General features: G+C 35.2%; 2 protein-coding genes across 10 annotated transcripts in view; one reads left to right on the top strand and one right to left on the bottom strand.

Annotated features, from left to right (window-relative positions):
* The window catches only part of rps6kb1a (ribosomal protein S6 kinase b, polypeptide 1a), a 63,997-nt gene extending 49,871 nt beyond the window's left edge, over positions 1–14,126 (top strand). For 5 of the 7 annotated variants that reach the window (XM_048181605.1, XM_048181604.1, XM_048181606.1 and 2 more), the window contains 11 exons: positions 2,777–2,924; positions 3,107–3,164; positions 3,742–3,842; positions 3,959–4,049; positions 5,151–5,241; positions 6,896–7,003; positions 7,104–7,166; positions 7,269–7,346; positions 7,480–7,587; positions 8,835–8,947; positions 12,160–14,126. In XM_048181605.1, the coding sequence (XP_048037562.1) occupies positions 2,777–2,924; positions 3,107–3,164; positions 3,742–3,842; positions 3,959–4,049; positions 5,151–5,241; positions 6,896–7,003; positions 7,104–7,166; positions 7,269–7,346; positions 7,480–7,587; positions 8,835–8,947; positions 12,160–12,421 (1,221 nt within the window). In that variant the 3' untranslated portion in view covers positions 12,422–14,126. Of the gene's footprint in view, positions 1–2,776; positions 2,925–3,106; positions 3,165–3,741; positions 3,843–3,958; positions 4,050–5,150; positions 5,242–6,895; positions 7,004–7,103; positions 7,167–7,268; positions 7,347–7,463; positions 7,588–8,834; positions 8,948–10,049; positions 10,102–12,159 lie in introns of those variants that run through there. The other 2 variants (XM_048181609.1, XR_007183596.1) reach the window with 2 other exon arrangements.
* Positions 14,127–15,586: 1,460 nt separating this feature from the next.
* Positions 15,587–27,827, bottom strand: part of rnft1 (ring finger protein, transmembrane 1) — a 46,314-nt gene continuing 34,073 nt past the window's right edge. The window contains exons 3-11 of one of the 3 annotated variants that reach the window (XM_048181621.1): positions 23,116–23,209; positions 20,688–21,130; positions 20,523–20,599; positions 19,270–19,370; positions 18,959–19,112; positions 18,714–18,872; positions 18,565–18,630; positions 18,321–18,422; positions 15,587–16,679 (exon numbers count right to left, since the gene is read on the bottom strand). In XM_048181621.1, the coding sequence (XP_048037578.1) occupies positions 16,545–16,679; positions 18,321–18,422; positions 18,565–18,630; positions 18,714–18,872; positions 18,959–19,112; positions 19,270–19,370; positions 20,523–20,599; positions 20,688–21,075 (1,182 nt within the window). In that variant the 5' untranslated portion in view covers positions 21,076–21,130; positions 23,116–23,209 and the 3' untranslated portion in view covers positions 15,587–16,544. Of the gene's footprint in view, positions 16,680–18,320; positions 18,423–18,564; positions 18,631–18,713; positions 18,873–18,958; positions 19,113–19,269; positions 19,371–20,522; positions 20,600–20,687; positions 21,131–21,236; positions 21,385–22,688; positions 22,898–23,115; positions 23,210–27,827 lie in introns of those variants that run through there. The other 2 variants (XM_048181619.1, XM_048181620.1) reach the window with 2 other exon arrangements.

The raw sequence follows: 27,827 nt of genomic DNA on the forward strand, positions 1-27,827 counted from the left end.
TACAGTAATTAATTACTTAAGTACTGAGTTACACCCAACACTGGTGTTCCGTCATGCCTGGTCCTGCTGGTTAACAGGTTGTATTGGTGTAGTTTGCTTCAGGTCTGTGAATGTTTCATTACCTATGAACAGTTTCAGTAATGATTTTTTGATTTGTATAGTTTTAGTGTGTTTTTCTTTTTCACAACAGCTGATAAAATGGTTTAGTTTATTCACTTATTTCAGCACTTTGTAGCTGCAGACAAGTGGATCATTACAGAGAAACACACAGTAGCATTCAATAGAAGGAATATTGCTTTGCTTAAAATGCTGAAGGCCTTTACAATCGCATGCTTTACAGGGTCTAATTTGGCAAGACCCTAGATGAGTGCTATATATGGTCATTTATCAACATGGTAGAAAGATATGATGCGGTCACAATATGCTGCATCAGGAAGTGGCTTTGTTATTATCAACATTTAGTGGGCTCTTCTTTGTGCATTGAAGCAGTTTTAGATAAAATATCTTTTAAACCAGTGGTTCTCAACTGTTTGGCCATAGGACCCACATTTTCCCATGGTGATTAAGAAGTGACCCAAATTTTTAGGAATTTGAACAAAGTAATTATTTCTCAAAAATGGTTGACACACACAAGTACCGTCCCACTTTACTTAACACAAATAAATGGTAAGAATATCACTAACACTGATGGAAAAACAGTATTTTAAGTTAAAGGATTAGTCCACTTTTAAATAAACTTTTCCTGAAAATTTACTCACCCCCATGTCATCCAAGATGTCCATGTTGGACTTCAATGGGCACCAAACAGTTGAAGGTCAAAATTAGTTTCACTGCAGCTTCAAATTGTTCTACACGATTCCAGACGAGAAATAATGGTCTTATCTAGAGAAACCATTGCTCATTTTCTAAAAAAAAAAAAAAAAAAAATTTACATTTTATACATTTTAACCAGAAATGCTCATCTTGAACTAACTCTCTTCTTCTTCTCTATTAGAATTCCGGCAGTGTAGACACTGCTAAGTGTATTACTGCCCTCCACAGGTTAAAGTTTGAACTAATTGTTATATACTATTGAACTAGCATATTGCATATAACAATTAGTTCAAACTTTGACCTTCAACTGTTTGGTGCCCATTGAAGTCCACTATATGGAAAAAAATCCTGGAATGTTTAATCAAAAACTTTAATTTCTTTTCGACTGAAGAAAGAAAGACATGGACATCTTGGATGACATGGGGGTGAGTAATTATCAGGAAAAGTTTATTTAAAAGTGGACTAATCCTTTAAGGCTGTTAAAGGATTAGTTCACTTAAGAATTAAAATTTCCTGATAATTGACTCACCCCCATGTCATCCAAGATGTTTGTCTTTCTTTCTTCAGTCGACAAGAAATTACGTTTTTTGAGAAAAACATTCTAGGATTTTTCTCCTTATAGTGGAACTTCACTCGGGTACAACGGGTTGAAGGTCCAAATTGCAGTTTCAGTGCAGCTTCAAATGGCTCTACACGATCCCAGTCGAGGAATAAGGGTCTTGTCTAGCTAAACGATCGGTCATTTTCTAAAAAAATAAAAAATAAAAATTGAAAAACTTTTCAACCACAAATTATCCCATGATTTACTCACCCTCATGCCATCCTAGGTGTATATGACTATCTTCTTTCAGACGAACACAATCAGATATCCTGGCTCTACCAAGCTTTATATTGGCAGTGAATGGCGCTCCTGATTTTGAAGTCCAAAAAATCCATCCATCCATCATAAAAGTAATCCATATGACTCCAAGGGGTTAATAAAGGCCTTCTGAAGTGAAGCGATGGGTTTTTGTAAGAAAAATATCCATATTTAAAGTTTTATAAACTAAAATAAGTACCTTCCGGCAGACGGCCTACGCAAGTCGACCCGCGCATCATTCAGGTTCAGTTGAGCTTCTGTTTATGTTTGTTGATCAGTGTTTATATGTGAATAAAAGCCTAAATTAAATCTGTTCATAGAAAAAGATTCGAGTCTATTCAGCATTCGAATAAAAAGCATTCGAGTCTATTCAGAAAATTTGGAATAAACCACTCAATTCATAGTTTTCCGATCTCTTAATGAACTTTTTGAAGCATCAAAGTTGCAATTGCGCAGGCTGTCTATGGAGGGATAGAAAGCTCTCAGATTTTCATTTACATTCCGAAGATGAACAAAAATCTTAGAGGTTTGGAACGACATGAGGGTGAGTAATTAATGACAGAATTTTCAATTTTGGGTGAACTAACCCCTTAAACTGTGTCTGACATTAAAGTGTCAACAGCTTTGACGCACATCTTTAAAAATACATGTCTCATCAGAGCAACATTTAGAATTACATTTTGATGCTGTTGTTGTTTCTTTGACTACACACTCCATGACCCACTTATTGAGAAACATTTTATGCTTTAAATCATTCTAGGATGGAAGGAGAGCCAACGTTGGCCGTGTACCGAGGCCACTGGTGCAGTTTAATCGTTCTGAGACTAATGCTGCATTGTTCTCTGTGGTTTGCATGATTGAAATGCTTTGGATTCCATTCCCAAGTTAGATTTGCACACGTCTGTTTATTGCAACAGCAATAAAAGCATTAATGACACCAGCCTGATGAGTTCACAGCGGTGATCAGGGGAGTTACAACCCTCCAGCACCAGGATGTTCATGCAGAGACAGTCACAAATGCTTTATGTGTGCTGTGAGTTTTGACACTTACTTAAAAACACAACTTCCCCTAATGGATTCTGTTGCTTTTGTCTGTTTCAACAGGCCATGATCATGCGCAATGCAAAGGACACTGCTCATACTAAAGCAGAACGGAGCATCCTAGAGGAAGTTAAGCATCCCTTCATTATGGACCTCATGTACGCCTTTCAGACGGGGGGCAAACTTTACCTCATCCTGGAGTACCTTAGCGGTGAGTTCAACACAGCTACCAGTGCTTTTTTTTTTAGCTCAAGTCAGCAAATCCTGAAAAAATTCATTTTTAATTAGTAGTTTTTGTCTTGGTTCTCAGAAAAATATTAAAATATAAATGGCAAAATAGCATACATGTTTTTATAGAATGTATCTGGAATCAAGATCATATTTCTCTAACAGGTGGAGAGCTGTTCATGCAGCTGGAGAGGGAGGGGATCTTCTTGGAGGACACAGCCTGGTGAGTGAGGCTTTATTAGTCTTATCAGTGTATAGATCGTTCCGGAGTCAAGATGACCTGTCTGCTATCTGGATGCAACACTTCTGTTGTGTATAAACATCTCATGTGGGAGGGTTTCAAAATTCATTAGCTTAACAAATATAGTTTGAACACCCAAATGTTGATTTGATGGTTTGTCAAACCAAATACATTAAATTTCTTGTTAAATTATTGGAAACGGTGACCATTATAATTGTGAGATGTTCTTTTTTATATGTTAATTTTGAGGTTTTTGAAGATTTGAAGAAAAATCTGAATGAATGAAGTAATAGTTCTCCCCAATAATCTATAACTATTATTTTATTACCCTCATGTTGTTCCAAACTCATATACTGATTTTTATGTACTGTTTTATATGTTTTTTATATATATATATATATATATATATATATATATATATAGATATTTTGGGGGGAACTATTTGTATAACAAAATTCAAATCCATGGATTGTGAAAGCATTTCCATTTTTTTATTTAATCAATTATTAATTACTTTGTATTGTTTTATTTATAATCTTATTTATTTAACTCCTCCTAGCTTTTATCTGGCAGAGATTTCCATGGCCTTGGGTCACCTTCATCAGAAAGGCATCATCTATAGAGACCTGAAGCCAGAGAACATCATGCTCAATAAGAATGGTAATAAATCACACACTCACCTCTGTCCTTTTATCCCAGACAGTCCCCAGGCTTGCACCATATCCTGTTCAATAAAGACTACTCCTATGGATGTGCTCATTTCATTCTCATCTCAGGTCATGTGAAGTTGACAGACTTCGGACTGTGTAAGGAGTCGATCCACGACGGTACCGTCACACACACCTTCTGTGGAACCATAGAGTACATGTATGTACAAACTCACATTTTCACCCAGTTAAAGGATTTTTTATGCCACTGAAACTTTATGTGAAAGACCAGCATAAAACCATTGTAGTTCCCTCATCAGAATTGACCAAGTTGCTGAATATTGATTGTTTATTTTAATATACTCATGGTTGACGTCAACTCAACCATGAAGATTTCTGAGCAACCCGCTGTTGCATTTTAAGGCTAGAATAAACTACACGATTTTTGCCCTGATTTGCAGATTTATTTAGTTGCTGAAAGTTTACAGCAGTCTGGAGATTTTGGGCAGCTGGGGTTGACAGATTTCACAAATTGTGTTGTTGTTTTTTTTTAGCTTCAGATTATGATTCCATCCAGTCAGAATGATATCAAAACATGTTTGATATTTTGAGCCGATTTTAGTACTATATAAATACAACAATACAAAAGTAAATTAACTGTACACACATAACAAATTAACCTCAATATTTGACTGATCAGCACAGAAAAAAAAACGGACACTGTCTACCCATCCAAATGCGCTTGGCTCGTTTTTTCTTTTGTGACTCAACACAGAGTCACTACAACAACTACTGCGCTCATCTCCTGCACATCCATGTTTGTTTCATCTGTTATGCATCTCCTAGCAACAAGAGTTTGTTTCTCTGTAAGTTTGTTGTGTTCAGAATGATTTGAAAGTCTGGTAGTGTATGACCATTTACAGAATCACCAGGTGTATGATGCCTAAATCTGTTCAGATTTTAAAAGTTGTGTAGTGTATTTCAGCCTTTCGTTTCAAAATTGGTCTGTGTAGGCTAGAAAGCTTTGGGTTGTGAAAGTTTAACAACTTGAACTTCATTTTTTAAAACGGCAAGAAAAATCCAATAGGGTCATGTTTTCCATGATGTGGCCTCTTTAAAAATCCACCCAGTTCACAGAGGCCAGGGGCTCCATCACTCATGTCTACTGAAGGCTTATTTATGGCCTCTGGTGTCAGTTAGGTCAAAGTAAAAAAAAAAAAGACAGCAGCACAAAAAAATGGTTGGTGCACTGGCCTCTCTCTTCACTCATTCATTCATTCTTTCACTGTCTTTTGTTTCTCTTGTTCTCTCCCTCTTTCAGGGCACCAGAAATCCTCATGAGAAGTGGCCATAATCGAGCTGTGGACTGGTGGAGTCTGGGAGCCCTGATGTATGACATGCTAACAGGAGCTGTGAGTGCCCCTTCTCATATCTCTTCTGCTATGTTGCTTCTTATTAAAGTTTTCAGATGGAAACAAAGCTGTAGATTATATCAGCAGATATAAATATAGATTATTTTCTTATATAAAAAAAAAAAAAAAAAAATATATATATATATATATATATATATATATATATATATATATATATACATACATACATACAGATAGATAGATACTGTAGATATATACCCTAGACCTGTACAATTAATGTTTAAAGATCTCGATTCAAACACCCACGTGATCTTATTCTTAAATGACAATGATTTGGCTAGATGTCTGTTACAAGTACGATCACAGCGGAACAATCAAATCTGTGTTGCCGCTAATTCTCTTTAAGTTAAGTTAAATTAAATTCTAAATTAAATTCTCTAAATTATCACAGAAGTACTGGGATAAAGGTTTATGGTTCTGATATAAACACTGATGTCTACTGTAATGAACAGTCATTCTGAGTGAGTCATTGAATCATTCATTCAAACGGATTAAAATATATTGTTTTAATGAATTCAAATTTATTAGGCTAAATATTTTTAAATGGACTGCAGCAATTAACATTTTGTCAGAACCTGTTATTTTGTTTAGTTGTCAATTCAGAATCTTGAGAGAATCATGATCTCTATTTAAAAAAAAAAAAAAAAAATGTTATTCTCAATTTATCCAGACTCATGCAGCTCTAACAAAATCACTCAAAGGTTTTTGATTGGTAAGATTTTTGTAATGTTTTTGAAAGAAGTCTCTTATGCTCGCCAATGTATTTGATAAAAAACAGTAATATTCTTAAAAATATGAATGCTATTTAAAATTAAAAAATGACATGCATTTTGTATGATCCCACTTATTCAAACAGTTTTGAATGTTTTTATTTTTTATTTAACGATCCAAAATTTAGGTATTTTCACACAAACTTTATGAAGGTTTTTTGAGGTTGTTGTAACTGTTTTGTGTGTTTGTAAGATTATCTTCCACACAAACATAAAGGCACAAGTTTAACTTTAGGTTTTTAAAAATATCCCAGCAAAATATTTTTGAAATTGATTTGGCTTTGACTGACAGAGAGACGTTAAACTCATAAACCTCCTGCCATTCATCAACTCTAGTTTTCAGTTAATTACACTGAAGACAGGCCTTACACCTTATTGCTAGACCTAGACAGAGATACATGCGAGAGTTCACTAGAGATAATCTCTCTTGAGGTATTCTGTTGACAGAGCATTTTACCAATAATTCTATTGACCTAGTTTGTGACCTCTTTAACAAATAGATACCACTTTGATTGTGTGTACCCAAAAATAACAGATGGAATCTTCTTCAAACAATTAATGTCAACAAATGTAGATAAATCCTGAAACCTACATCACATGGCCAAAAGTATATAGACACCTGAACTTGTAATTTTTGACATTTAATTCTAAATCTTTGGCATTAACAGGGAGTTGCTTCTCCCAAACCGCTTCCACTTTTCTGGGAAGACTTTCTACTAGATGTTGAATATAATTTCCTTCCATTCAGACAGATTTCAAAACAAAGAAGTCATTATTGTGAAGATACCAAATGTTTTATGAATTTGTAGAGAGAATAAGTTTACCCAGACTCCTCTTTAACCTCTTAACCCTTATACCTCCAGCCACCATTCACCGCAGAAAATCGGAAAAAGACCATTGACAAAATCCTAAAGTGCAAACTGAACCTTCCACCTTACCTGACCCAAGAAGCACGAGACCTTCTGAAAAAGGTAGAGGTCTTAGTTCAATCAGGTCATTCAGGTTTCGCAGCAGTGTGGAATTCGGTCTTATTGCTCAACTAATGGGGTTGTGTGTGTTTTTTGTACCCAGCTGCTGAAGAGAAATGCATCGATCAGGATGGGAGCAGGTCCTCGAGATGCTTTAGACGTCCAGGTATCTGCCCTTCTGATGTACCCATTCTCATAACAGCAGGAAATTATATATACATATATAACAGATTTCTGTAGATTATAAAAATATATTGTATTTTTTTAGGCCCACTCCTTCTTCAGACACGTAAACTGGGATGATCTGCTGGCTTGTAAAGTTGAACCTCCCTTTAAGCCTTTTTTGGTATGAGTGTTTTCTCTCTTAGCACAATCAACTTTTTGTCTCTTGAAGCGTGTTTCTAGTTGTTGTTGTCATTATTATAGATCTCATGATGAAGTATTCGATAATAACTCCTCATAGATCTCTTTTTCTGCAGCAATCAGCCGACGACGTTAGCCAGTTTGACTCAAAGTTCACTAGTCAGACTCCTGTGGACAGTCCCGATGACTCGACGCTCAGTGAAAGCGCCAACCAAGTCTTCCTGGTCAGTGTGTTTCATTTTGGGCTAAATTTATGTGTACGCTCTTTAAACATATTTTCTTTGCACCAACACTATACCCCTGTGGTGACTTCAACCAATAGTGAACATATACATTTTTGTGTTTATTAGCCAATAACTAAAAATAGAAAACAATCTGTATTTGATAACTACCATTCAGAAGTTTAGGGTTGGAAAGATTTTTTTTTTTAGTGTTTATGAAAAGTCTCTTCTGCTCACCAAGGCAGCATTTGTTTGATCAAAAATACAGTAAAAACAGTAATATTGTGAAGAATTATTACAATTTAAAATGACTTTTCCATTTTAATATATTTTAAAATGCAATTTATTCCTGTGCTGTGCAGTCTTCAGTGTCACATGATTTTTCAGAAATCATTCTAATATGCTGATTTGGTGTTGAAGAAACATTTCTTTTTATTATCAGTGTTGAAAACAGTTGTGCTGTTTAATATTTTTGTGGAAACCCTAATTTTTTCAGTATTCTTTGATTTAAAGAAAGGTAAAAACAACAGCATTTATTTTAAATCTTTTATAACAATGTAAAAATATTTACTGTAAATTACTGGTTACTGAAAAACTCTTTCTGACCCCTGACTTTTGAACAGTAGTGTAGATAAATTCACTAAAGACTAACATCAAGTTTTGCTAAAATTATTTTAAAATATTGTTATATGCTACAATTAAATTAAAATATATATTCATAAGATTGTCACCATGAGCTACAGAACTGCATGGGTAGTAAAATATCAAACAGACATTTTTATCGTAAACATAAAGATATTCTTCAGACCAATAGAATAATATTACTCAGCACCAAAGCCTGTATGGTACGTGACACTATATCCCAAACATAACACGGAACCAACAGAAGCCTCAAAATTTGTTTATACGCCATTTGATCTTCATTATCTTCAGCATGCTATGTTGAGCACTCAAGAATGCGTATGAGATTCATTTCAGACTCCCGACCTACTTTGTGAGTGTGTGTCAGCATTGTGTGTGTGGTAAATGAGTTATTTTTGTAGACAAACTTACGAGAAAGGAATAATGCCTCTCATCTGGTCTGTATTATCACTGTTTAACTGTTTTTTTCCAGCTGTTAGCGTGACATGTTCTTTTTTTTTGCTTCATCATAATTGCATATCCTCTACACTCATCTATTTTTTTTTGTCTTCCCAAACTCTTTTTTTTTTTAATTATTTAATCTTTTCTCGGATGTTGTCTTTCCTCAGGGCTTTACGTACATAGCTCCATCTGTGCTTGAAAACATCAAGGAAAAGTTCACTTATGAGCCAAAATCCCGTTCACCTCGCAAGCTTCTGGGAAGTCCAAGAACACCAGTGAGGTAATATGTTTTTCTCATTCCACTGAGGTTTGATGGACGTATTAAGTGTCTGGTTTTATGATCTTGTAGGGCTGTATAAAAAATATAGATTTTTCTAATTAATTGTGATCTTCATTTGACGGATATTTAATTGATCTTTCACTCTATGGCAGTTTTTCCTATACCGCTGAATCTACTGATCCATGTCATTTTTGAACCAATTTTCTCAAATGAATTTGATAAGATAAAAACAGCATGTTTTCGCAAAACATTGGCAGGAAAACTTGTTCCTATTGATTTTTTTATTTTATTTTTGCAGGCTTCACACAATGACATGTGACTAGCCTGATTCACAAACAAATTACTTTTATGAACTGTCTTTTTAAGTTGATCAAAAACAAACCGCGTGACCGCAGTGGTCTGATTCACAAACAAATGACTCTTATGAATTAATCCTTTTTTGTGAATTAAAAACATTTCTCCCAGCTGGTTTATTCTGATTCAAGAACAAATTACTCTTCTGAAACAGTTCTTTTTAGTTAATCTAATACTTATAGTGCAAAAAAGTGCTAATGACACTTTTGATCTGATCCATATTTTAAAGGGATAGTTCACCCAAAAATGAAAATTTGATGTTTATCTGCTTACCCCCAGCGCATCCAAGATATAGGTGACTTTGTTTCTTCAGCAGAACACAAATGATGATTTTTAACTCCAACCGTTGCCGTCTGTCAGTCAAATAATGCTAGTGGATGGGAACTTCTTCTATAAGAGTAAATAAAACTTGCTTAGACAAGTCCAAATTAAACCCTGCGGCTCGTGATGACATATTGATGTCCTAAGACACGAAACAATCTGTTTGTGTGATAAACCGAACAGTATTTATATCATTTTTTAACTCTAATACACCACAATGTCCAACCGCGTTCAGCATTCGCTTAGTAAGGTCTGATCGCGCTCTGACAGCGGCAGTGATGTCTCGCGCATATACTTCAATGAGAGTGAGGTACTGTTCGGTTTATCGCACAAACTGATCGTTTCGTGTCTTAAGACATCAATGTGTCGTCACGATCCGCAGGGTTTAATTTGGACTTGTCTATGCATGTTTTATTTACTCTTATAGAAGAAGTTCCCATCCACTAGCATTATTTGACTGACAGACGGCAACGGTTGGAGTTAAAAATCATCATTTGTGTTCTACTGAAGAAACAAAGTCACCTACACCTTGGATGCGCTGGGGGTAAGCAGATAAACATCAAATTTTCATTTTTGGGTGAACTATCCCTTTAAATGAATCATTCCAAATAATAAACTCACAAACTGAGTGACCATTTGAATCAGTATGATGAATCCTGTAATGATGGTTACTTAATCTACAAGTTGAAGAATATATAGAATATGAAGTGTATATATATATATATATATATATATATATATATATATACAATGCGGGTCACTGACAAATAAAGCTTCAAAAAAGGTGTTTTTTAAAAATCTTTTAAAAACTGATGTAATGCATATCTTTGAGTCATGAACAATGCGTTTAAAAAGTTTCAGTTGTTAAATAACATTTCTAAGTGTTTAAATTCATTTTTTTTGACTATTTTTATGTCAGGCAGTACAGCCAGATAGTTATACCTGTATACTGTCATTGTACCACCTGACATGGAAAGTGTACCAACCTACCCATACTTGAAATTAGCAGTTTTTACCAGTATTTGAGAGAGATCTTAAAACCTTTTCACTCTGCCACAAGGATCAGTTGGGGTCATCTAGATGATGCATTATCATGTTTACTGTTATGACCTTGTCAGTAAAAGAGCCATGTTTGCAGCTGTGCCACCCTGACATTTGAGAACATACACATTGCTGGAAAAAGTTTTTCAATTATCTTTAAAAAAAAAAAAAAAAAAACTTTAAAACTTCTGATATTTATAAGATTTGTTTATATAAAAGGTTTCAAACCTAAAATGATGCCATAGTTTTTAGTTTTTAATTTTTTATTATTAAGACACCATTTTAAATAGTTTTCTTAGTCTGTTCATTTGTCTGGACAGTTGCACCACCTATATACAGTACAGTCCAAAAGTTTGGAACCACTAAGATTTTTAATGTTTTTAAAAGAAGTTTCGTCTGCTCACCAAGGCTACATTTATTTAATTAAAAATACAGTAAAAAAACAGTAATATTGTGAAATATTATTACAATTTAAAATAACTGTTTTCTATTTGAATATATTTCACAAAGTAATTTATTCCTGTGATGGCAAAGCTGAATTTTCAGCATCATTACTCCAGTCTTCAGTGTCACATGATCCTTCAGAAATCATTCTAATATGCTGATCTGCTGCTCAAGAAACATTTAATGTGTACAATTGTACAAAATATTTGTGTACAATATTTTTTTTCAGGATTATTTGATGAATAGAAAGTTCAAAAGAACAGTGTTTATCTGAAATCTAATCTTTTGTAACATTATAAATGTCTTCACTGCCACTTTTGATTGATTTAATGCATCCTTGCTGAATAAAAGTATTCATTTCTTTAATTTCTTTTCAAAAAAATTAAAATAAAAATTCTTACTGACCCCAAACTTTTGAACGGTAGTGTATAATGCTACAGAAGCTTTGTATTTCAGATAAATGCTGTTCTTTTGAACTTTCTATTCATCAAGGAATCCTGAAAAAAAAAAAGTACACAACTGTTTTCAACATTGAAAATAATCATAAATGTTTCTTGAGCAGCAAATCAGCATATTAGAATAATTTCTGACGGATCATGTGACACTGAAGACTGGAGCTTTGCATCACAGGAATAAATTACTTTGTCAAATATATTTAAATAGTACACAGTTATTTTAAATTGTAATAATATTTCACAATATTACTGTTTTTTACTGTATTTTTAATTATATAAATGTAGCCTTGGTGAGCAGACGAAACTTCTTTTAAAAACATTAAAAATCTTAGTGGTTCCAAACTTTTGGACTGTACTGTATATATATATATATATATAAAATATATGACATGACGTGCATGTGATCTTGTAGGGAAGGACGTGATTTCATTTATCTGAGTTTTAAGTATAATTTGTTGACCAAATATGAGAACCAAATCCAAGGTTGTGCATGCTGTAACATGCTTATCTATCTGGTCTTGTGTATACTGGTTATGTGTCACGTATGTTGCACGTATAGAGATCCATAACCCATGCTGCCATACTTGCTTTTTCCAGCCCTGCCAAGGTTGAAGGGGAAGACGGTTGGTCTCGAGGTCCACCCTTCCCAGAAGTGACCACAACCACCTCCTCTCTCCTGCCACCCACTGATACACCCATGGAGGTGTCTAATGTGGAGCAGATGGACGTTAGCAACAGCATGGAGGTGTCGGCCCCTCTCCCCATCAAAAAACCACTGGGATCCAGCGCGGGGTCCTTCATAAAACAGGCTAACCCAGTAGGCGGCAGGAGACCCCAGCATTTGAGGATGAATCTTTGATGATCGTCTTAAGTTTTGCACTTTAGGAATTTATTAAATTACCCAAAGGCCTTTCTGCACCCTGTTTTCATCACACTTGCCGCCTCAGCATACTTCATACAAGCATGCAGAGCTTGTTCAGAACAAACCCTGTGACCTCTCTCTACTTGCACCATAGTGAGTTGGTCTGCTGCTTGCTATGAAAGAGAAAGAGACCACCTTGCACTTTAGGTGACTCTAGCATGAATTTCACAGTTTATTTTTTATATGCCATGCTCATGCAAAAAGTGAGGAAGAAATGCATATCTTCTATTCTATATTTGAAGTTCGGTCTGAGGTTGAGCCCCTCGTTATTGTTTTGCTTGACTGTATGACGTTGGAATAGTACCAGTGTTTAAAGAGAGAGTTCATCCAAAAATAAAATTGTCATTTTCTGTCAGTTCCAAACCTGTTTGACTTACTTACTTTCTTCTGTGGAACACAAAAGAAGAAAACATTCTCAGTCTTTTGTTGTTTTAGACCCCATTGACTTCCATTATATGAACAATTGAATCATTTTTCAAAATGTCTTCTTTTGTGCTACACAGAACAACAGAAAGTCATTTAAGTTTGGAACAGTATGAGGGTGAGACAGAATTTTCATTTTTGGGTAAACTATCCCTTTAAGGTGGTGAGAGAAGATCTAGCTCTACATTCCAGTGGAATCTGTTTATTTTGCGATGGATTTGATTCTTAATGCATCAGTAGTTATTAGGACCACTAGAATCACAGATGTAGAACACTTCTGGAGTGACAGTTGTGTTTACCAACCAATGATAAACTATAAAGTTTAATAAGCTGAGGTTTTTTTTGTTTTGTTTTGTTTTGTTTTTTAATTTTTATTTTATTTTATTTTTTTGCAATGCTCTTTGCTCAAGTTCATGAGGCAGTGTTGGATGACTTCAAGACATTCTTCTCTTGTTTTGGTCTGTTCGTGATAACATTTAAAATTCATACATTTAAGTATGAATCTGCCTGCATTGTGGGCATCATATCAAATGCTTTACTTTTGGACAGTATGCATTATTCTGACCAAAGAGTATTAAAAACACAAAATTACCAGATAACACTAGATAAATCCTCTTAATCCAGAGTACTAGTAGTTCTTTCTAAGCCACATCCACAAACATTAATGCCACCAATATTAATATGATGTCATCCTTTTGTGAAAACTATTGGTGGAACATCTTTTTTTGCAGTTTTACTTTTCTCTTTTTAGTATTGAAGACAACAATTCTGAAATAGTTTCCTTTTATTTTTTTCTAAATATGTGTGTGTTTTGAATTTATTTTTCAGCTGCCATATAGTTTTGTAAACTATGCAAATTATTTATTCTTAATCAAGAATGCTGTTGATGATTTAGCTGGATTTGTTGCATAAAGACAACGGCATGCCCTTTCATTTTTATTTTCGTACTTCTTTCTATGGTGATCTTAGGGTGAGTCAAAATAATTGTATTATTCTCAAGGACAGTAAAAATGTTGGGATTTTAAATATATTTTCAAGATGTGCAGTGTACACACATACACAATATAAAGGGAAAACCACTGGATTATTTATTGTTCTGTTTTGATTAAATAAGCTTGGATATATGTGGTTGAGGTGAAATCTCTATTCTGAATGAACTCAGAATAATGGAAGCATAATAAAATAGTAAATCCTTCAAAAAACAAACACAAAAAAAAAACAGTATTTGTTTAATTGCTGTATATAGACAATTCTTCATCACTGTTGGTGCTCTTTCCTTGTATTATAGTTCTTATATATATATACAATAAGTGTCATGATGTGACTCTTTGAATTGTTCGACACTGAGTCTGTTTCTTGTTAAAATTGTGCTGTATGTAAGAAGGGTTCATTTAGACAGTCATCATGGGTGTTTTCATGTATCTTGTTTCACAGGCATTCCTGTGCTCATAGAACTGTTATTGTTATCAATGAACGTCTGTGTGCGAGGCTGTGTAACTGCATTTAAACAGTTTCTGAATGACACGTTTTTTTCCCATGGGAATGTAAAATAGGCTTGTTTTCTGCTTGAAAGCATTCTGTTGTGACATTGTAATTCACTGATCGAATGTGATGCTAACCTCACATCCTCACTAACTCTAACTCTAATTTCTTGTAATTGTGGTTGGAAATTAGGAGGCCATTGCTCCGATTGAACTGTCTGGACTTTGCGGCGGATTCCATCAAGCCAATAACTAGCTGTACTCACTATGCACAGGAAGCATGATTGTGAATATCTTAAGCTTAATACAGTGCCTACTGATAAACAAGCACCTGCTGTGCTGTGGCAGTTAACAGCCCGTAATGGCTTCATATGCGAAAGCCTTTGATTTTGAAATCTGCGCGAGACCAGCAACTTAATTAAATTGCCTCTTAACTGGTACTTTGACTATGGAAGCATCATATTTTGCCTTTGCATACGCAAATATCGACCGTTTATTCAAACTATGCAATGCTAGCTGAGCAAATGGTCTATAATGTGGCGTAAATGGCTTCATATATCACTTTTGACAGTCTGATGAGTTGGATATTGACCATAAGCCCAGTCCCTGTAATCGCAAGACTCATGGCCTGAGTTTAAATCCTTTCAAACTGTCTCCCATTGATTCTTGCAGTCATGTTGGAATATTAAGACATAACTTGGTGCTAAGTGTTAATGGCCTGGGTTTCTTTTTATCTTCATTACCATATGTTCCCTAGAAAAAAAAAAAAAAAGTAATGTGTGTAATTGAGCTTCAAAAAGAGTTGAACTGAACCTGATCTCGAAAATCTGTGTACTCCATTATGAACCAGGGTTGAAACCAATTCTGAAACTTCCTGGTTTATAAAGTAAAATGAATAGAAAAATGCTTGTAAAAAGAAATGAGATGCAGATAAGGACACATTTTGCATTTTAAATGCAAATGCTTGAAGTGCTGTGTTTATTAGACAGTGGCACATTTTGGTTTAAAAATGAATGGATTTAAAGTACTGAATGACATGAGATTGTTTATAATGAATTATCTGGTGTTTTGTGATTAAAATCTATTTTAAACATTTTAATCCCTGGAGAATTCATCAATAAAGTTGAATTAGAGTATTTAACAAGCAACCCTGGAATTTGATATTGCATTTACTGGGCAAGTATTTCAATGACACTTCTTAACAGTTTGAAAAATTTATTTGGTCAGTTATCGAAATATGCTGGATAAAAATACAGCTGCATACTGTATGATGGTACTAAAATAGATGTTTTTTCTTCAACTCTTTGGTTTATCACACTATGTGCAGCATTAGAAAAATACCATGTATCTGTGAAGGGCCTGAAGTACAAATGGATATGGCATGTACAGTAATATTTTGCTTATTCAAAAGTAACAGAGCTATTATGTGTTGTTAAGTAACAAAAAAAAAATCACGTGGTTACAAAATTCTAATGCTACATCATTCGATAAATCAAAAGTTCATGTGCAATTACCTCACATTCACATTATGCAAGAAGAAACCAGAATACTTCAAACGGAACACAAGGTTCAGAATTTTTTAAAACTCCTTATAATTGGATTCATAAATGTGTTTAAGACAAGTTCAGTTACAAAAGCCACAGTACCTGATAGGATCATGGAGGGGGGGGGGGAGAAAAAGAAATTAAAATAGATTAAGGGAGACAAACATGAATTTCTGATACATTATTTCACTGTAACATTTTGCTAACACCCACAAGGAAATTAGTAAAACCAGAGTTGGCATGCATGAACACATAGGAATATATATATTATAAACATTAAAAAAGGGAGTTCCACATACAATAATAATAATAGTATTAATAATAATAATAATAATAATAATACAAGAGCTGGTGAATGTCCTTCTGACAAGATATTTTATATATATATATATATATATATATATATATATATATATATATATATATATATATATATATATATATATATATATATATAAACTCTCAAACTGCCAATTTTTCTAGTGACTATTGCCTTATAACAAGTGCTGTTTGCTCGACAGATGTTTGAGAGGAACAATCCACATATCCTGTGAATCGACTGTTTCAACATGTCTCAACACTGTTTCTTCATCCTTTCAGTGAGCAGCGCGTTCAGTAGATTTGTAAATAAGCTGATGTTGCACCATCTTTCCACTTGTGCACCTTGTCTGTGATGATATTGCGGCAGAGGGGGCAGGTCCTCTCCTGGTTAAGCCACTGGGCTATGCACTCCTCACAGAAGATATGCTGGAGACAATCAAATGATAAACAGTTTACATTTATGTTCTTGGCAGTTGGCTTACAAGAAAGTGCATGCAAAAAGGATGAGACAAAAGTAGTTATGTCTGAATTTACAGTACTCATAAAAGAGACAGGTCACATGATAATGACAAAATGGCAAATGTAGTATATCCTGATTACATTCATACTATATAGAAAATTTTTTAGCACTTGCAAAGTAAGTACTTGTTCAAAATAAGTACCTGCTCGAGAGAGTATGTGATTTTGGACACAGCCACTGTGTATTACTTTAGTAAGGATAGTAGAATAAGAACAAGCTGTTCAAGTTAATGCAGTGGCATAGAAATTATTTAAAAAGTAGCCATAGCACATTTTGAGTGTTATCTGTCATATAATTACTATCAACACATACATTTTTTTGTAAAAACATGCTTAATTTTTCACATATTTGATTTATTTTTATATATCAGGGTTTCCCAAACTGGGGTTTGTGAGGGAATACCAGGAGTTTGTTAGTTGATGATAAACCAATAATTAAATAATTACAATGTAACACTTAAACAAACCATTTAAACAAAAAAGATATAATGAATAATAAATTGTATTTGTTTACTTGCATATATGCAACAAATAACATATAAAAACATATAAAAATAAAACAAATTTACACAGTAAAATACCGTTTTCCACAAAGTAATATACCGTAAAAACATTCTGGGTAATATTTGTCGTTTTTGAGAAAATAGCCTATACGAAAGAGTGTCACGTGACCATTAACCAACATTAGAGATTCATGAACACGCAAACATGTTGTTAAATTATTGAAATATTAACTATTAACGCCGGCTCAGTATTGGGCGCTCCTGCATCGTGCTGCTCACGTGAACAGCTTCAGCCAATACTGAGCCAGCATTCGGAACTAAACACGGAAGCGCTGCAACATAAATAGCGTATAAGAGAATGACAGGGCAGAATCGAATTTAAAGTCTTTATTTTTGTTTTGTTTTTGCGCACAAAAAGTATTCTCGTCACTTCATAACATTGAACCACTGTAGTCACATTGTTAAAATAGTCAATGTTTTTACTACTTTTCTGGACCATGAACGTGGTAATTTAGTTTTTTTTTCTATTGAGGACAAAAAACCTTTCGGATTTCATCAAAAATATCTTAATTTGTGTTCCGAAGATGAACGAAAATCTTGGGGGTTTGGAAAACATGAGTACTTAATGACAGAAATTTAATTTTTGGGTGAACTAACCCTTTAAACCATATTTTAGGTCAAAGGTGTTCGACTGACAAAAAATTTTGGGAATTTCTTTTATATATTATATAGATATTTTTTACAAAACCTTTAAAATATATAATAACGTTGCTATAGAGCTGCTAGAAAAATTAACTCATAAACTGCAGTTCTCACAGTGTTTAAGAACACAAACTGTAATAATGAGTTAACTTGACACAAATTACATAAGCTAATTTGTCTTTTACATCAAAAAGACAAATTAGCTTATGTAATTCTTGTCAAGAATGAGGCTGAGCCTAGCTGTATAGTAAATACTATGCTCAAGAAGCATGATTTAGCCCGTGAATAAGGAGGTTAAAAGAGGGTTGACATCAGAGGTCAAACTCAAGAGTCACATTCTCACCTGACACATGAGGACCCGAGGCTGCTTAAAATCAGCCTGACAGATCGGACAAATGTCACCTGCCTCTCTAACCTGAGCTGGACTGGCTGGAGCTCCGTTCACCTTTAAAGACATGTAAGAAGAACATGATACAGCACACAATATAGAAAACATGTATAATTCAACTATTTCTCTTACAGATTACACATCAAATATAAGAATAAGGAGAGAGGCATAAGACAGGTTAAAAAGCAATCTTTCGTACCTCAGAACTGAAAAAAGTCCGTAATGTTTTTTGCAATGATCCTGACAGCCCATACAGTGCCAAAATCTAAAAAAAGAAAGGCAATAAGATCAGACTGATGAATATCTTCTAATAACGTATTCATTTCTTATTGTGATGATCGTGCAAACCTTCATTATGAGGTAGACTAAGGCTAGCAGGATTCCCAAAGTCAGACCCACTGAGGTGTCCATCTCATCGTAGCTGACCAGATACCGGAACCAGAGTGGGACAGGAGCAATCACCTGATACAACTGACCCATCTCCTCTATGAGCATGTACCACTGACCCTATGGAAAGCACAGTCGATACAATGAATCTAACATTCATTTTGATTAAGTGCAGACAATGAAATAATGTTACAAATCACGCTCACCCTTCGCCGGTATGTCATGAGTGGGGATGGGACGAGGAGAATAAGACACTTGAGCCCCATGAAGAAAAACTTCACAATGAAGTTGGTCACACCAACGCTCCATAAGACCTCCCAGAAGTTTTGAGAATCTATCGTAGCATTGGCAAAAATGAGGCTGAGGGACAAAAAAAGAAAGAGAGAGTCAATGTAATCTTCATGGTACGTATTTGTTATTTAGCGAACATTTGGTCATTTAGTTGATATACTGCACTAAACATAGTACATTACAGTTTGTGGTCAAGTGAGGTTTGGTGACACTGTAAAGCACTAACCAGCGATAAAGTGACTGAGTGTGAAAAGTGTAGAACACGAGGAGACTGGAGGATGTGAGGAACAGCAAGAGCCAGGCACAATGCAACTTCCTCCTTCGGTCCTTTACACAGGAGACACAAAACAAAACAGCCTTCAGATTATATACACACACACTACCGTTCAAAAGTATGGGGTCAGTAAGATTAGCTTTTTTTCCAGGATTCTTTTCACACTAGTTAACCCCGGGTTATCGTTGTTCTAAACATCGCTTTTAACCCTGGGTAGAGGAACGTTTCACACTTGTAATTTAGAAGCGGGGTCAGCACCGCTTTTTACCCGGGGTTATAAAACCCTGCCCAGGAGCAGGGTTAGAACCGCCTTTGCGGCGTTAACCCCGCATTGCAGTGCCAAACTTGTACAGTGTGAAACCATAGTTACAGCTAGATCTTAGCAACTGAGAACCAATCGCATACTCATATTTACCTGCTTTGGACAGTCACAGAAACACACATGCTCACTGTATATAAACAGTAAATTCAGCGTTTAAGAGGAATAATGTCAGATGCTGACAGAAAACTCAACAATTTGAGTGAAGAAGAGACCGTTTCATTCTTACCGTTACAGTTGCAATGTCCATTCAGTATAAATTCAATAGTACAGTTGGCAATACAGGATGTGCAAAGCTAGAGCTATGTAAACAGGTTGTGTGCTGCCTTTATCCAATCACGCAAATAAGAACGCTAACCCAGGGTTTAGGACAATGTGAAACGTCATCTTATAAACACCCAGGATTTATTGTTAACCCGGGTAAATTATGAGCAGTGTGAAACGTGCAGCAAGATAACCCAGGATTCCATTTACCCGGGGTTTAGAATGACCCAGGGTTAACTATTTCAAGTGTGAAAAGCCCTTTTGATAAATAGAAAGTTTAACAGAACAGCATTTATTTGAAATCTAAATATAGCATTATTAATGTATTTACTGTTCATTTACTGAATAAAATTCAATTATTAAAAAAAAAAAAAAAAAAAACTTGAATGGTAGTGTGTATAAATATTACCTAAATGTATAAACATATATTTAGCATATGTGCAATATGTGAATGACCAGAGTGGTTTTCACATTGCTCTTGGTCTGAATAGACCTTTATGCTTTAAGCAAACAACAGTTCACAGACTAACCTATAACCATACTAGACGAGTTACAAGCCCTGCTGTTTAACCCATGCCAAGCCAACTTTGATGGTACATACAAAATAATATGGTGGACTTACGTGGAGAAAGACTTGCGTTTGAATGCTTTTGTTGACGTACATAAAAGTGGTAAACAGACCCACTGCAACAGCCAGTCCTACAGAAAGACGACAACAACAACACAGAAGTGTGACAGGGGTCAGACACTTTACACATCACCGCCAGCTGTTCTCACCAACACGTACCTAGAGCGTGCTGAATGACTAGTTTCGCAGAGAGAATAACTATGAAAGGAAGACTTTTCTTGAGCCAGCGGAGGAGGTAGCGGAGCTCTGATAATGAGCTGTTGGACTCTCCGGATTCCAGGTCTGACTCGCCGCTGTCCGACTCGTGCTCATGGCTGTGCGTGTGTCCGTGAGAATGGGAGTGGCTATGGCTCGCCGTTCTCAGCCTCCGCGAAGTAGCGCCACGTCCATTCGTCGACCCCGATGAGCTGCCGATAGGAACCCGGACATCATCGCCCGTTTCCGGACCGCTGGCACTTCCAGCACCCGGCATTCGGGCGAGCAGCTCCGGCTGCAGGGTTAATGACAGCCCGTTTTTCTCTTCCTGAGGGCTCGGGTCGGGTTGCATCGGATCAGGTGAATCCCTCAGTTTAAACGCTCTTCTAGACTCGCAATATGCTCCTCTGTTGAAAAATAAACCATAACAATAGATTAGAAGAAGGCATACATAAAACATTCAAAACTCTATGCACATATTAAGCTGTTTTTATATAATGTAATAAGAAATACATTTTTTCAAGCTTCATGGTCGCTCGGAGGGGGTTTCTCTCACTAGCAAGCGGCGAGTGTAAAAAAAACACACAAAAAAAACACAAAAAACAAAGAGCAGCAACTGTAAATGGGGGTGGGTGGGAACAGGAAATTGCCGTAGCCTCGCTCCAGGCACATACATGGTCCAATCCGTGCGTCGCGTGGCGATTTAGCGTTTGCAACCAATTTCGTTGGCACAGAAGAACTATATGAAGTAATTTGCTTTTTTTTTTTTTTTTTTTTTTGTCTGAAACTTAAGTTACTTTATTTTTAGGCAAGTCACCTGGGGTGAATAGGTAAAAAAATTGACAGATATCACCATACTTCCCCAATTAATTAATAACATTAAGAATTGCAAACCTTTTTTAAATATGCAAACCTTTTTAATCATGCAAATTAGGCATATTATTATTACAAATATATTACTAATTTGCATACATTTCCAGAAAAGAAATCTGAACATTGTATAAAGCCAGGTTCAAAATTTATTAATTTATAAATTTATTAATAATTTAATTTATTTTGTTGACATATTAGAGATAAATGTTTTTACAGAAGGGTGTTTATATCTCTTTTCATCACCCCATAAAACAGCCAGAAAAAAAAAAAAAAAAAAAAAGACAATAAATTTAGAGAGAATAAATTATCAGGCAAATTATATATGAACAAACCCCTCTATAAAAGCCTTCAAAATATATTTAGGAATAAATCTGTAAAGTTTGGTGTTGATGTAAGTGCTACTGAAGTGGAAATTTCTGAAAAAATAATTTTTATTTAAAGATATGCACTGAAATTTGAATTCTACAGATGCAAACAGAAAAACATGGAAGAAAATGAACACTTAAAAATTGTTCAGCCCAAAATCTCAAAATTGACCAGTGCATGAAAAAAACAAAAAATCAGTATCATAATTTATATTCATGTTCTGAATATCAACACCTGCCTTGTGCATATTATATTCCGAACCAGCAGACACCCTACATCTTTGCTTACGTTATTTCTGTGATAATAATAAAACAAAATTATTACCAATTTTTTTAATCACTTTTAGCTACGCTTTTCTACGCTTTATATTGCAATGCAAAAATCATCGCATCGTACGCAATATCATCACTACTACTACTCCACTGTAAAATTGTAGCCACCCCCAACTTTTTTTGGCCCACCCAAAATGGAAATCCTCGCTCCGCTACAGAACACAACCACAGTTTTACTCGTGTGATAATCCTACGCGTCTGTTTACATGATTATTCAAGTGCATAATGTAAAATATATAAACTGACCTAAAAGCAGGGTTAGACAGAACATATTCGTTAGCCATAACTGCATAAAATCAAAGATAATATATTATCCCTAAGGTTTAAATATAAGGCTCGTGATGTTTTTATCTCTTTAATGAAAGCTTAGAGTAGAGGTCTTAAAAAGAAGTACCTGTCATACTGCGCACGGAGTTTCATGGTAAAGCACCGATCTCCATTCTACAGCCTATGGTGGTGTTTGAATGATCAGAACAAAACAACTCAAATAGATTATAATCAAAACTCATCGGCTAAAGGAGTTTAGTTTCAACTTGACATTGTTCCGGGAGCTATCCGGTCTGACCTACTAAAGGAACCTGTGGCTCTGCTGGAAAAAAAAGCAAAAGAAAAGTCCTCAATATGGCTGCCTCGTGCTTTCAAAATAAAAGTCCGATTTAGGCGCTAAACTCACTTCATTTGTTGTTTCAAACCGCTTGTCTTACTTTCATTCTTTGAAACACAAATAATTTGTTTCCATTTAATGTGAGTGAACGGAGAGTGAGAGGCTGTCGTTCTGCCTAATGTTTAAATGTTGGAGCAGCAGTCAACCCTGAACTCACCTGCATTCAGGTTTGTTGATGATGTTCTGGATGGTTGATAATGTCCACTGCCCTCACGCCAGTGACTGTTGTCTGTTTCTTTTTTACTCAGCCACTGTAGATACATCAGCTTGAGTTAATTTACTGAACTGGCAGAGTCCCACTTCTTTAACCTTCAAATCATATATATATACTTTCCTCCCTACCCTGTAGAGAACCTCCCTCTGATGGTTAGTCTATATCTACAGGGCTGTTTCTGACCATTTTTGTGCATGTAGTCAATAATGGTTGTCATAGCCACAATAATGTGCAGTGGTTTAGTATATCTAAGATATTTAGCAATGAACATTTTACAGATTTCAAGTGCACAGTATCTTTGATTGTAAATTGATTTTCAGTTTACTTTCTATAGATACTTCTTGATGAGCATTTCTCTCTCTTGCCACTTGCTGCCCAATCACTAATAAAAAAAAGCTTCCTCTGTATTCATCTCATATCAGAATTATTTTAGTGTGCTTTTAAATAATGCCAATCTCTAGACACACAATCTACACAAAAATGAAGAATAATAAAATAAGAAATAATAATACAACAGTATTGTTTTTTTTTTTTTTACTTTTAAAAATGCAACAGCAGACTATTATTTTTTCAATAAAATGTGTTTTATTACAACACTTAAATTAGCCCATGTCCAAGAATATACATTTTTTGTTTAATAATATTACTTAACATTGTAAGTAAATAAACATTAAAAAAAATCACATATTAATGTCTTTTCGTTACACAAATTTAGTAAACCTTGTCCAATAATTCTGTGAACAAAACAAAGGCTTAAATTACATTCTCAGTATGTTTTAACATTTTTAGAGTTCAGCTAAGGTGGCGATTGATTAAATGATAGAAGTTAGTATAGTTCACCTAGTTCACCTATGCCTATAAACGGCCTTGCATATCTACATTAGAAAATCAAAGTCTGGCCTATCTGAACTCCCCTAGTCATGTCCAGTGTCCACCTCACTTGACCCCACAGCATGGTGTTTGTCTGCTCGGATGTGAACATAACATACTATCCAACACTTCAAAATAGATTTTGGCCCTCTTGGGCTATCATCTTTCTGACTCTCTTTCAGGTCACTTTGCTGTTGCTCAATGTAGGTCTTTGTGATAATTACTGCTATTGAAAGTACTGTACCTCATTTAAATGAATGTTTTTAAAAGGTTAGACTTAAAGGAATATTCTGGGTTAAACACAAGTTAAGTTTAATTTACAGCATTTGTGAAATAATGTTGATTACCAAAAAAAAATTTTTTTGCCTCACTTCTTATTTTCATTTTATTTATTTATTTATTTTAAACTAGATTATCGTGATGCAATTACAGTGGAAGTGAATGGTGAATTTTTGTAGGATTTAAATATAGAAATGTGAAGCTTATAATTTTTTTTAAAGCACTTGCATTAATTCTTCTGTTAAAACTTCAGTGTTATTTGAGCTGTAAAGTTGTTTTTGTTATTTTTACAAAATGTGGCAACAAAGGCATTACACAGAACATAATCTTTACACAGAAAAGGTTACCAAGCAATTGTTTTTTTTTTTCCACACTAAAATAATGTTAATATTAATATTGTTTGTTTACATCTTCTGGCTTTACTTTTAAAAAAGTGAGTATTTTAATGTCCATAGATCGGCCTATTCACTTCTATTGTCTCAATGTAACCAGAATTTTGAAGAATAAAAAAGATGATAAAAAGACAGAATTTTCGAAAGTAATTTAGGTTGTAAATTAACATTATGGCACAAAAGCTGTGGACTGAGCTTGACTTGTATTGAAACAAGAACTTCTTTCAGATGCTTGACCTGACCTCAAGACATGAACTCTTGTGTTACAGGAGAACTGGATGTCAGTGTTGCCTGCATGCTTTCTGTTAAGCTATAGGCTACACTGGGGTCAGGGCTGTACCCACCATTGACCCAGACCTCAGTATTTTTCAGAGGAGTATATAGTAAAGGTTGTGAAATAATTGCCTAATATTAACTCTACTTTGGTGCTGCAAAGATATTGCACAATGCCAAGATAAATGACCTTCTCATTTGAGCTTCCTCAGCAATCAAATAACACTCGTCAATGTTATAATGTCTGAGATGACCAATCAAATCAAAGTAGGTGGGCTTTATGTTAACAGGAGCTGCGGAGTGTGAATTCCAGCATGATGCATCAGTTCATAAAAGTGTGAGATAAGAGGCAAGTAGCTAAACTAATCATTTAATATTTGACAATTGATTTATGATAGAAATGTTAAACGACCAACAGAAATAATGCAAACTAATAATAATTCATGTAATGTGATTTGTAACCTCAGTTCCCTGAGATGTGGGAACAAGATATTGCGTTTGCTAACGCTTATGGGTAACGTATAAAATCACGCTGTGTTACAGCGAGGGATCCTGGCTCGACTAAGTATGTTAGGTTTCACACACAGATTCATAATGAGAGTGGCAATGATACTGGTGTTCTTGGTAAACACGTCTACAGGACTTGATCGAAGCCATGTAGAAGTTCAGGGGGCGGCACCTAAAACGACACCCTGTCATACCGGGGGTAGAGTTGACACTGGTGAAACAGAGGACATGAAATGGCAATGGCAACAGCGCCATCACATGTAAATCGGTTGAAGTTTTGTTAATTTCAACTTAATTATATATAATGAATAAGGCAACAGCCATTAGCCAAAGCAAGTGCATTGACAATCCAGTGCAACAGTTTTTGCTTGGACATAGGCAGGCTTTTCGCACACAACACGCATACAGGGCACAGCAAGAATGCAGTAAGTGGCTCTGCCCTGGCCCAGTGTTTTGGGACGGAAAGCAGATAGTGTTTTGACCTGCACTTAAAACGGGGTCGAAAGCACTTAACCCAAATAGCATGGTGACATTGATACAATGTTGAGTTTTGATCCAAACCATCATTTTGGTTGATATTGACATTTCAGTGTTTAATGTATGTTGGATCAACATTGAAATTTTGATAAAAGTCAACAGCACACATGGGTGGAGACAGAGACATTGAACTAAAGGCAGGTTCACAACTGTGTGATTTTGGCCACGATTTGGTCGTCTGAGACAAATTTTGCAAATCCTACAAGATTCCTATAATCCTAGCCTAAAATCTGTTGTCTTGGCCACTAATTGGTAAACGCCCATTTTGGTTTTGCATGTGCACTTTTAAGTAGTCTACTCAATTCCTCCTCATTCGAAAGAAAACACAGGTGCATCCTATCAAAGACTATAGAATAACACAAGACATGTCACTCATATTGTTTTTAATGGGAGAAAGTGTAACGCGCAATATGGCGGAATAAGTCCCGCCTTCAAAATAAGAGCCAATCGCCGACTGGTAAAGTCATCGCGTCACTGCAGCGGCCATTAGAAGCACTGGTTTCTACAGAAACAGTCAGAAGCACGCCTCTGAAATGAGGCACAAGAGATGCGCATTTAGGTCTGCGCATGCACATTAGCTTGATCCAGCCTAAAAAATACAGGGTTTTTTTGTCATGATTCGAGCGTTTGGAAAAAAAAATTATGAGACAGTTGTCAGAATTCATTGGTGATTTCAAATATGAAATTTAATCAAAAGCTTGGCAGCTTTGGAGAATTTGATGTTTCCCCATTCAAAGAGATAGGAGCTGCATGGATGCCCAGGATGCCCGAGAGGCGTTTCAAAGATGGCCGCCGAGTGAAATGACTTGTCTTAAAGGGACTTTGATCCTATAGTTGTGTTTTTTGAACCACCCGACTTCTCTGGGTTTCAAACAATGGTGCATATTTCTTATTATTTCTATGTTCTTTTGTTTGTTTGTTTTTTGTGCTTGTTAGTTGCATTTGATTTATTATTACTGAATCTAATGATATTTATTTAAAAACGTTATTAAAGTGTTTGAATAAACCATCCATTTTCTAAATTCTTAAATAGTGCATCCATCTTGCTTTAGTAATATTTATTAGGATAATTATTATTATTATTTTTTTTTTATTTATTAGTGCAAGTGACATGAACATGAGCAAGAATATCATACTTTGCACATAGCACATGTGCACATCTATTACTCAATGCTTGCAGAGTACCTTGACTCCTTTCCTTTAATAGGAATGAAGGCAGATGAGGATGGACAATAAAAAAAATAAAAAATAAAAATGAGAAGCACTCTCTTGATAAATGTGACATTGATAATATATTGAGTTGTAGTCAATAGGATTATAACCTGACCTGGGACTTGATGCTGTCCTGTACCTTATCTTGATCAAGTAATCATTCATATTCCTGAATCTGTACTAAATTTGAGGAATGCAACTAATCTCCATTCTGTTTAGCCTGTTTATCAAAAAAAATATTCAAATAAAAGTCTGAGAATGTGACTGACATGGCTATTTGTGATATTTAAACAGATTATGGTCTACATAAGGTGAATCTACAGCTTTAAAGACATTTTCATTAATAGAAAACCTAAGCTCTTTTATTGCAAGATTTGTTAATTGTTACTTGAATGCTATTGTCTGGCTATCACCAGACCAAGCTCAATTTAAAAATGAACATTGGTCTGGGGAGTTTGCTATGTATTTCCTACTGCACAAGAGGCGTGATCAACGAGCATTATTCACGCAATTGGATAGTCCTTCAACCAATCAGATCAACGATCCGGGTGACGTACTTTGCAGAGCGACGCGAAAACTCCAAAC

This window comes from Megalobrama amblycephala, linkage group LG2 (genome assembly GCF_018812025.1).
Source record: "Megalobrama amblycephala isolate DHTTF-2021 linkage group LG2, ASM1881202v1, whole genome shotgun sequence".
NCBI lineage: Eukaryota > Metazoa > Chordata > Actinopteri > Cypriniformes > Xenocyprididae > Megalobrama > Megalobrama amblycephala.